Raw genomic sequence first — 11,664 nt, forward strand, 5'->3', positions numbered from 1 at the left:
TTCATGATCTCAAAATATTCTAACAAGTAGGCTCTCTCTTTTTCAAGATACAAATAACAATCCAAAAAGGGAGATCCCTGCCCGAATTGAAGAGATGTACCACATGCTGCAAGGACTTATATAATATAATATTCCAGTTGAATATGTTAAACAAATATTTCTTATTTATCTCTCTCTGTCTCTCACTCTTTTCCTCTAGAGTTGAAGCCTAAAGCCATTCTATCCATGCAGCAACTGATGGAAAAGGGGTTCGCTTTGGTGCTGTTGTGATGTTGTCGCAAAAATGACATATGTACAGTACAGACTAAAAGTTCATCAAGCCTGCATTTATTTGATCAAAAATACAGAAAAAATTCTAATATTGTGAAATATTATTAAAACTTAAAATAATAGTTTTCTATTTGAATATACTTTAAAAAAAAAATTATTAATGTGATGCAAAACTGAATTTTCAGCATCATTACTCCAGCCTTCAGTGTCACATGTAACATCCAGTCTATCACATGATCATTTAGAAATTAACACATCCTTGCTGAATAAAAGTATTCATTTTATTTAAAAAGAAAGAAAAAAAAAACTGACCCCAAATTACTGACCAGTAGTGTATATTGATATTACAAAATATTTATATTTAAAAAAAAACATAGTTTCTTTTTTTTTTTTTTTTTTTTTTACTTTTTATTCATCAAAGTATCCTAAAAAAGTATCACATGTTCTGAAAGAATATTAAGCAGCAGAACTGTTTCCAACTTTGATAATGAATCATCATATTAGATTGATTTCTAAAGGATCATGTGATAATGATCCTAAAAATTCAGCTTTGTATCACAGAAATAAATTATAATTTAAAGTATAATACATTTAAAAACAATTATTTTAATAATTTAATAATATATCACAATATTATTTTTTTTTCTGTATTTTTGATCAAATAAATGCAGGCTTGATGAGCAGAAGAAACTTATTTCAAAAATATTACAAATAGTAATGTTTCCAAACTTTTGGTCTGTACTATTTTATATATATATATATATTATATAACATTCTTGAATCATTCTTGTATCTTTTCTTGCCTCTCAACAACTATTAAAATATTGGCTGTAATTTAGTGACTCCATACGCTGATTCCAACTTTAACTTACCTGATAATGAGCTAATTCACCTTAAGGAGGTTAATCAATATACTGTATAATTCAAGAGACTGACTAATTTTACAAAATTGATATTTCATTTATATTTTGTGTAAATTCATGTTTAAATGTAAAATTGTGACTCAAAGCACACTTAGTAATTAACCTCTGCTGCATTTTGAATCAAAAATAACATTTAAAAACAAATACTACTGAGATTAATATATTGATGCTATATACAAAGTAACGTGACTGCAAACTAAACCAACCGGTTACTAGAACTGCGGTCCTGAAACTGCAGTCATTGCTATATCGTCCAGTAAGGTAGGTGGCGCTGTCACGAAAAACTAGGGTCCTAGAACTGCGGCCCAGATCTGTGGTCCTGAATCTGCAGCCTCCGGTTGTGCAGGAACATACTATTGGATGAATCAGACACCGCTTCTGCGTGTCGGAGCACGTGATATATTATAAGTAAAAGTAAAAGTTACTCAAAATAAAACTACATAAAACTAAGTACAGATACTTGAAAAATGTACTTAAGTACAGTAACGAAGTAAAGCTACTCCGTTACTGTCCACCACTGATCCTCAATGACACCTGTCAGGATAGTAGTACACAGTGACAATAAACAGGAAAAACAGTGGGCCGAACGATGATCAAGTATAAGATTGCATATACAAAAAAACTCCAAAATGAAGCAAAGTTGTGATACTCGAGCCATATAAACACAAACAAGGGCTCAGATGATCTTACAGCATCTTTTTGACCCAGGAAAGGATGGATGCGATCTACTTGTCCCGTTCCAGCATTACAACACCCTCACACACCTGGTAGTGCGATAACAGAGTCTCAAGCAGCTGCAATTGATGCTCAGACAAGACTGCAACATCAATCATCTGTCTGGTACCCCTCAAGAGCAGGAGGAATAACAGCTTCCAATATGCATGCCGTTGTGTCTGCTAGTGTTGAGAAACCAGCTACATCTAACCCCAAAAAACAGCAATCCTCAGCTGTGCTGTGGATCAGGCCTTACCGAATACAGACTACTGGACAAGACTTCTAAAGAAGGCACAGGAGTTCTTCCACAAAGCTTTACTACCTGAGCTAATGTCTTTATACTCGACAAGTCTCCACAAAAAGGGCAGGAACACGGGCACATAAAAAGAACATAAAAAGACTCTGATGCATCTGCATATGGCTGAAGACCTGGATGACATAGTGACTTGTGACAATGAAAACTGTGCAGTCAGTGGTTCCTCCTCAGCTGTGTGGGACTCTTCAGAAACTGAGTCATGGCTTTGTACCTCCTGTATTCACTGACACATTGGAGCAAAAATGTGGATCTCTTTAATACTTGCAATATATATATATATATATATATATATATATATATATATATATATATATATATATATATATATATATATAACTTGCATTGTTATCTAAAGGTTACAGGTGTTATATTCTACACCTGCTGTTTCTGCACTACAGTTGCACTGCGCTTTTAACTTAACTGTTTTTCTATTTAACGTTTTACTTGTTGCATTACTATCTCTTTTCTTGGTTACACTGTTGTTGTATTTGCACTACAGCTGCGATGGACTTTTATGTTCTGTATAGTGTTTTCTTTTTTTTTGTCTTTTATTTAACTTATTGCCTTACCTGTGATCTTGATACTTGTTTACTGCATTAACTTTTTATGGGTTAAGGCTACACTGTCCCTTTATCTACTTTATATGTGTTACTGTACACACTGACAAATGCACAAATAAAGAGATAAAAATCTGATAATTTTAGTCATTTATTATTGTAACAGATTGTATGTAATATGAATAACCCTTATAAGGCAGTATATGCTGTTCATGGATAGGTAACAGTTAGATTATATCATGATCTCTATCAGATATTTTTGTGAGTTCTGCAATCCCTCCTCCCTTCTCACTCCTTCTGTCTCATGATATTTAACAGTAACAGCTTTAATGTAAGGCTTTTAAATTGATTAACCACATCCAAAATAAAAACTATTAATATAACATTTTTATATATAATTATACATGCATGTATAAAGAAGAAATATTTACGCATTTATATATACACATGTACATATTTCTTTTATATACCAGTTTCTTTGACAGCCCTAATTTTTGTTTTAATATCAATGCTGGGACACATATTAGTCAAGGCAAAGCATATGGAGTTATGTATAGAAATGATAGTTCCTTATATAAGTATAATCTAAGCCTCAAACGTCATGCCCATGGACCTTTGGCTAAACGTCTGATGCATATGGGACACAAAAGTGGAAACACTTTTGGCAAATGAAAGATGCTCTAGATTCCAGACCTTTAGCCATCAGTCTGAAGGTCTGGCTATTTGAGACTAACATAAATCCTTTCATTATCACAGTTGGGATTATCAATATGTGTTATTTTGTGCTAATGTACAAGCTGTTCTGTTCTTGGTTGGTTAGTTTGGCTTGCGTCAGACTGGCTGGCGCTAGGAGCTAGTAAACCTCACTAGCCTGATCTCAAGAGACACACTAGCGACTGATGCTAGTGGAGCAGTCTTTAGTCTCCTTGTTAGTGCGTCTGCCTCCCATGCTGGAGACCTGTGTTCGAAACCCACTCAGAACAAGAACGAGGTGTAGCAGTGAGGACCCAGGAGAGAGGGGTTATACTGGTGCCGTGACCCGGATAGGAGTGAGGTTTAGGGGGGTGAGTGAAACGGAGGCCTGCAGGTAGGGGCAAATCAGTGGTAAAACCTCACTGACCTGATCTCTAGCTGTGATTCCCACTTCCAATCACTGAACATTTAATATCACTCTGTAGTTGATATAAATGTCCTCCTTTCCCCTCTCTATCCCAGGAAATCACATCAGCTCTACCCTTGCACTTAGAACATAACTTATTTGGCAGCGCTTCCTGAACACTATAAACAATTTCATAAAAAGGGAAAAAATGAAACCAATAGTTCAGAAATACAAATATACCTAAGAAATTAAAATTACGCAATGTATTTTGCTTGTAACCACATGACCAAACATCACTCATGCATTCTCTCCTAATTCAAATTTCAAAATAAAAGCCTTGTAAATTTGTACCATTGGTTAATAGTAATTTCAATAATCTACTGTAACAACATTATACTTGCCACATAGGTTCAAAATACTTACAGTTTAAATGACTGGTAATTGTATAGGTTGTTTTATTGCCCAATCTTTAATATTATTCCCCTATACCTACCCAAAGGGACTGAATAGGGACACTATAAGTACAAAAAGTTATGCTGTCAATTCTATTTACTTATGCTGCATGTGGTCTTGGAAAGCTGTAATCTAAAGCAGTGGTTCCCAACCCTGGGGTCGCGACCCCCACTAGGGGTCGCTAATAATTTTCGAGGGGTCGCCAGTCGCCAATAATTTTTTTTTTTTTAAACAGCACGATAAATTAATTCTGATTAAAATAATTCTGAAAAAAAAAATGTAAAAAAATTAAATATGACAAAAAAAAAAAATCCTTAACGCCGAGAATTTTGCAACATATCGCGAGAGTGGGAAGATACAGACGTAACTTCGAAAAAAAAACGAGGCAAAGAGAAAATATGGCAAAGCGGCGAGGAGAAGATAAAAATGAATGCGCTAAAAAGAAAACAAGGCCTTATTTAGACAGTTATCTTGAATTTGGTTTCATTGAAGCGATGGACAAGGTGAGAATTGAGTGTGTAATCTGTGGTGAGAGACTAGCGAATGAAAGCATGAAGCCCTGCAAACTAATGAGACATCAGAGCACCAAACACCCACAGACGGTGGGTAAACCTACAGAATTTTTCCTGAGGAAAAAAGAACTTGTTATGTCAAATAGACCCCAGAACATAATAGATGTTTTTACAAGAGCTGGAAATGAAAATAGACAGGCAACGGTTGCATCCTTCGAGTGCGCTCTCTTAATTGCCCAATCAAAAAAGCCACACACCATCGGGGAAACTCTGCTCAAACCCGCATGTGTAAAAATGGCAGAAATAATGTGCGGGGCACAGGCAGCTTCAAAACTAAAAACTGTACCTCTGTCTAATAATACAATAAAGCACAGAATCGACAGAATGGCAAATGATGTTGAGAACACACTGATTGAAAAGTTAAAGATGCACCCATTTTCCATCCAACTTGACGAAACGTCTACTGTGGCGGATGAAGCAGTCCTCATTGCATATGTGCAGTACATTGATGACTCCGAACTAAAGCAGGACATACTTTTGTCGACTAATTTGTCTACAACAACACGAGGAGAAGATATTTTCCACGCGATTGACACGTACTTCACAAAGAATCAGATTCCCTATAATAATTTAGTCGCATGCTGCACTGATGGAGCTGCTTCAATGATGGGAAAAAACAAGGGCTTCAATGCACGTTTGAAAGAAAAAGCACCCTACTGTCTTGTGTTTCACTGTATGATACACCGTCAAGCCTTGGCCAGCAAACACCTCTCTGATGAACTTAATGAAACAATGAAGACAGTTGTAAAGATCGTTAACTTTATAAAAGCCCGCCCGGTAAACAAGCGAATCTTTGCGGAGCTGTGTGAAGATGAGGTGCATCAGACACTCCTCCTTCATACCGAAGTGCGCTGGCTATCAAGAGGCCAAGTGTTGGTTCGTTTTATTGAACTAAAAGAAAAAATAAAAGAGTTCCTGAAAATGAACAATCAGAAGCTGTTTGACGAAATGACAGATGCATTTCTCATCAGAACGTCATACTTGGCGGATATTTTCAGCCTCTATAATGAAACAAACAAGCGCATGCAGAGCGCGGATGCAAATGTGCTGGAATGCAAGGAAATTATTGACGCATTTGTGCATAAAGTGGACTTTAGGAGGAATAAGCTGATGAAACGAGACCTACACCATTTTCCATCACTTCTTAAACAGACCGGGGGAAATTTGCCTGAATCCTTGAGCAAGGAGTTCATACTTCACATGGAACGGCTACAGAAAGAGATGACGTCACGGTTTTCGGATGTTGATGAACATGTCGCTAAATGCGCATGGGTAATGGATCCATTCACTGCGCAGGAGGAGGACGTGGAGTATTTACAAGCGGAGGACGAGCTCTTCGATATCAAGTCTAATTCTCTTCTGAGGAGATTCTTCAATGAACACGGGTACAAACGGTTCTGGCTGGTGAAAGGACCTAACGTCGCACCCAAGCTTGCGCACCATGCTACAACCAGACTCATCCTGCCATTCGCCACAACATACCTGTCCGAGACTGCTTTTAGTTCTCTGGTAACCATCAAAACGAAGGCACGCAACAAGCTGGATGTGCACCATGACTTTCGTATGGCTGTCACGAAAATCATGCCTAATATACAATCTCTAGCCCTGGATATGCAGGCCCAGACTTCACATTAAATAGTCACATTAAAACAATTAAATAAGGGCTTTAATTCAACCAGGAACAAGAGAAAAGGCATGAAAAAAACATAACTTACAATATGTAAATATTTATTATGCAGTGGTTATTGTTGTGTTTTAATTGGTGAATGTTTTTAGTTTTTAGAATGCAAAACAAAAAATACATTAATTCTCTGAATAAGTGATATTCATGTTAGTAAATTTTAATTTGCTTCTGTTTGTTCATCAGTTAAAAAGCACAGGCTGAAAACAAAAGTCGGTCATTGTGAACCCTTGCATGTTGTTACACGTTTAAGGTAATAAGTGAAATGGATAGATTTGATATTTACGCTAACAGATTAAAATGTGCTGTTATTTGCTCAACGGGTTTAGGAAAATAAATGGAATCTGTTGTTGGAAAAACTCAGTAGTTGCAAGTTGCAGTTAATTGTTTGCATTCTGGTGTTATTAAAAACTTAAACAACTGACAGTCACATTAAGCTGATGTCTATACTGGTGTATTTGAATGGGGAGGGGGGGGGTCATGGGGGTCGTTAAGATTTTTCAGTGTTAAAATAGGGGTCTCTTGAAAAAAAGGTTGGGAACCACTGATCTAAAGCCTGGTAATATAGTAATAGGTACCTGCTTTAAAATAAAATAAAATATTAAATGGTGGCTATTACCAAAACACATTGTTCCCTTATACCTACACATACATTCTTAATAAGTGCAATATAATTAAAGAAACATACACCATAAATTCATTATACTTACGTAGTTCTTTGCAGGTTATAAAGCATTACCAAAAAATATTTGATTGCTGTAATGGCTGTGTGAGGCAGTAGATTAAAGGTAATAATGTTGTAAATAATGTTCAGTTTGTTTCACTTCATAAGACCTCAATGTATCATCAAGAGCCCATTATTAATTTTGTTTTGCCTGTATATGTTTTGACTCTCAGAGAGAAAATAGCTGTTTTCATGCATTATATGAATCATCAAGGACCAAAGTTTTAACTAAAAAAATCTCTTTAATGTTCTGCTGAAGAAAAAGTCACCTACATCTTGAATGGCCTGAGGGTGAAAATGCACAGCAATTGTATTTTTAGGTGAATGTCCCATTGATCATTATTATACTGACTTGAGCTACTCCCGACTGACAGAACTAGCAATATGTCAATATTAAATATTCCTTCTCATTATGAATTTGTCTGATATATAACTTACATTATTAACATCAACACTATAACCTGAGTGAAGATCTCATACTGTAATGATAAAGACAGATGGTCATTAGGAATGTGTCTGATCTATAACTAACATTATAAACACTGGCGTTATTTTCTGAGTGAAGATCTCATAGTGTAATAAATGATAAAGACAGACAGTCATCATGAATGTGTCTGATCTATAACACAAACTATTGTAGTGTTGTTATCTGAAAGATACAGTATGACATCAGTGTTATTTTAAAGTAGGGTTTGATTCCTCACAATGATCCTTAACCTCCCAGACAGCTGATAAACAGTCATCACTTCAAAAGTATTGAGTTAGTCACCACTGACAGTAAAAGAGAATCTCTGTGGCATATATATATGGGCGATGGATGATTTCAGAGCACAGAAAGCCCAGACAGACTGCAAAGATGCTGAGGATCCTGCTGCTGAGTGTGCTGGCCGCTTTGGGTAAGAGACCTTTCTCTTTCTGTAGAGATGTCCACTGAATAACTTGCATGTTGTGTAGATTTTGGCAAGTTAACAAATGCTTATGTAATCGGATGTCAAAAAAATGGAATCTAAATGGGTTCAAATTAAAATCCTAGCATGTCTAAGTGTGCTTTTGTGTCCAGCCCTGGCTGAGCCCAAATATCTGGAGGATCTGGCCCTCGAGGAGAGGGTTATTGGTGGAGATGTGGTAAAGCCCAACTCCTGGCCCTGGCAGGTACAATATCTTTAACAAACTCGGCTGAAATCCTCTTAAATCTCACTAACAAACCTTTTTTTGGTGATTTTCAACTACTAAATGGACATTGTTAAAGCAGGTTAAGGTGGTTAAGCTATATTTATTCATATGGTAGAATGTTTGTTGCTGTCCCACTAACCCAGCTAACAGAAAATGTTCTGTTCTAATGAGGTTATGAACTGAGGTTATGAACCAGAACGTTCTTCCAGTAACATTAATAGAACGTAGTTAAAAGTTATCCGGTCTGTAATGTTTGGAAATTGTTAGCACAAAATATGTATTGTATCAATATGTATCATTCATGTAACTATTTTTTTTACATATTACTACATTTTAGAATGTTTAGAGAATATTCAAAAGTAACATTCCCATAATGTTTGCAAAGTGCTAAAATGGAACGTCCCATTAATGGTTGTATGACCAAGAGAACATGTTTTTAATTAAATTCAAGTTTATTTGTATAGCGCTTTTTATGATACAAATCATTGCAAAGCAACTTTAGAGAAAACTTAGTTTCTACAATATGTAGTAGTCGCTTATCAGTGGTCACTCTCAGTTTATTTGCATATGGGAGAAATGCTTGGATAAATTCATTAAAGACAAACAGAGATTAACACTATTAACAGCAATTATTATATGTTTTTAACAATTGGAGGTTTTGAGCATTGAGAAAACACTCAGAAATACAACAGTTGAACCATTTAATTTAGGATTAAATTAAAGCACTCTCTTCCACCTTTGGAATGAACAGCCCATTTTGAACATGCAACACAACAATTTGGAATGAAATGAGGGAGTTTCTACAGTTTTTCCTCTCACATTTTCAAATTCTAACTAAAATCACTGTGTCTTTCTCAGATCTCTCTCCAGTATATGGAGGGTGGCTCCTACTCTCTTTACTGTGGTGGGTCTCTGATCAAACCAGGATGGGTGATGACGGCCGCCCACTGCGTTGAAACGTAATGAATCTGTGGTGTTCTGTATCTAGATGGTTTAGAAATAAGTGAAGTGACTGCCAAGCATGGTAACTCACGCTCACAATGTGTCGTCTGCATTTAACAAATCCAAGTTAGCGGACACACATTAGGAGCAGTGAGTAGAAAATAACACAAAACACCTACCGGCACTGGGAATCGAACCTGCAGCCTTTGGGTTACAAGTCCAACTCGGTAACCATAAGGGCACATCTTCCAAAATGTATAATCTAAACTTGGCAAAAACTGAGACAGATAAAATGAGTGTGAATCTGAAGTGACTGTACAGTAGGGTGTAACATTTTAGGACTTCCTCAGTCCTCATTCATAAAATGAAAAGGCATCATGGCTCAGACTAAAAGGCTCCAAGTCATTGGACAAAATGGCATTGCCACTTTCATTTTATGAGATCTGAGGATGTCCTAAAATGGACAGCATATGATTGTTTACTTTCACACCACTGTCACAATTCGCCCTCTGGCGGCGGTTGTGATTCACTTTCAATGTGTTTTCAATACTTTCTAAAACTTGTAATTTGCCTGATTTTATAAATTTATTTCCATTAACTGGGACTAGTCCCTGGAAATGTTGTGCCTTTAGACAAGAGCTAATGGTGCGTAGCCTAATAGATCAAAAAGTATACTCCTGTTTCCTGACTGTACCTGTGTTTATCTGAACGCGTTTCCTGTGCAGCTCAAGAAATTGGCGTGTTGTCCTGGGTGAACACAACATCACCATCCACGAGGGTCCCGAGCAGTACCTGAACGTCAGCGATGTGTACATCCACCCCAACTGGGATAGCAACAGTTTGTCTTCTGGGTGTGTAAACATTACATACACAACATACATGACTGTGGTGACAACTATAAATAAAATACTCTGCTATATGGACAATTACACAGTTGACTTTAACGCAACACAAAGAATAGTTCTGACAATGACACATCCTACTTAAAGGTACAATCAATTAAAAGTTGCTTTAATGTGAAATATATGACTGAATATCTCAACAATACTTGACTGTACATGTAGAAAAATCTGTTACCTCCCTGTGATTTCATTGTCTGACCAAATATTATTGAGAACACCTATAACTTCTTGCTAATTAAGCCCTAGTCTCAGTGTGCACACAAACGGATTCACCAACTACACGACAACACTGAAACCAGTGTTTCTGAAAACCTTCACCTTGGCAGGCCTTTACAAAAAGGTTCAGTTTCAGTGACCTGGTACCTTGCATCAAAAATGACATTGCAGAACGTGCCGTCTTTTCTTTGTTTTTCAGATATGATATTGCTCTTCTTCGTCTGTCCACTGATGCCACTCTGAACTCATGTGTGCAGCTGGCCACCCTGCCACCCTCTGGACAGGTTCTGCCCCACAATGTTACATGTTACATCACCGGCTGGGGGCGCACATCAAGTCAGTTTGACTTCAAATACCACAAATCAGCCTTGATGTTGCCTGAAGTCATTGGTATTCAGTAATCCTGAAATCTCCCTTGTTTCACGGATGTGATCTTCATGCAGATGGTGGGTCGAGCTCTGATGTGCTGAGACAGGCCCCTCTGCCTGTGGTCGACTACAATACCTGCTCTCGTAGCGACTGGTGGGGAAGCTACGTGAAGGATAACATGATTTGTGCTGGTAACAGCACCCAAGCTGGATGTCATGTGAGAAACACTGACCCTCAAACAGATCATAAACTGGTTCCTGTGAGAAGTTACTTGGCGCCACAGTAAAATGTCTCATTTTGGCTCCTGTTGTGTTGTTTTAGGGTGACTCTGGTGGTCCTCTGAACTGTCTGGTCAGCGGTCAGTACGTTGTCCATGGTGTGACCAGCTTTGGGTCAGGAGCAGGTTGTAGTACCTACAAGAAGCCAACAGTCTTCACTCGAGTGTCTGCCTACATCGACTGGATTAATGGCGTAAGTGCATTTCATTTGCTCATATTGTCTATATTATAAAGTAATTATGAGTTTACTTTAGTATCATCTTGTCTTATTTCATTTCAGATCATTGGATAAACAGAAAAAACATCTTCCATTTACATCTACAATGTGCAAAAGTACAACAGACTCTGCATCTGTTCTCTGACCACTTTTTTTAATCATTTAATCTAGTTTGATTATTAATAAATTAATAAATAAATTACCTAATGTTGTGACAAAATTCTCCCATACTCATTAAAATATTGTGTAACTATGTGA

The 11,664-nt window shown here is 37.0% G+C and overlaps 2 protein-coding genes across 2 annotated transcripts; both read left to right on the top strand.

The window, feature by feature from the left end:
- The first annotated feature begins 5,228 nt into the window (after positions 1-5,228).
- LOC113040568 (protein ZBED8-like) lies at positions 5,229-6,539 on the top strand. Its single transcript, XM_026198872.1, has one exon. It carries the CDS (start codon positions 5,229-5,231, stop codon positions 6,537-6,539), a length of 1,311 nt encoding a protein of 436 aa, XP_026054657.1.
- A 1,597-nt stretch (positions 6,540-8,136) lies between these two features.
- Positions 8,137-11,664, top strand: LOC113040710 (elastase-1). The gene is made up of 8 exons (XM_026198978.1): positions 8,137-8,205; positions 8,370-8,461; positions 9,341-9,441; positions 10,150-10,275; positions 10,742-10,878; positions 10,986-11,128; positions 11,233-11,382; positions 11,470-11,664. The coding sequence occupies exons 1-8, from the start codon at positions 8,166-8,168 to the stop codon at positions 11,479-11,481; spliced, it is 801 nt and encodes a 266-aa protein (XP_026054763.1). The 5' UTR covers positions 8,137-8,165; the 3' UTR covers positions 11,482-11,664.

The sequence above is a fragment of the Carassius auratus genome, chromosome 22, assembly GCF_003368295.1.
Source record: "Carassius auratus strain Wakin chromosome 22, ASM336829v1, whole genome shotgun sequence".
NCBI lineage: Eukaryota > Metazoa > Chordata > Actinopteri > Cypriniformes > Cyprinidae > Carassius > Carassius auratus.

Bases quoted from the DNA above. Each gene is read 5' to 3' on its own strand.
- LOC113040568 (XM_026198872.1), top strand. From the start codon at position 5,229: ATGGCAAATGATGTTGAGAACACACTGATTGAAAAGTTAAAGATGCAC.
- LOC113040710 (XM_026198978.1), top strand. From the start codon at position 8,166: ATGCTGAGGATCCTGCTGCTGAGTGTGCTGGCCGCTTTGG. The intron at 8,462-9,340 runs GTACAATATCTT...TGTCTTTCTCAG, and splicing joins CCAACTCCTGGCCCTGGCAG to ATCTCTCTCCAGTATATGGA. The intron at 10,879-10,985 runs GTCAGTTTGACT...ATCTTCATGCAG, and splicing joins CGGCTGGGGGCGCACATCAA to ATGGTGGGTCGAGCTCTGAT.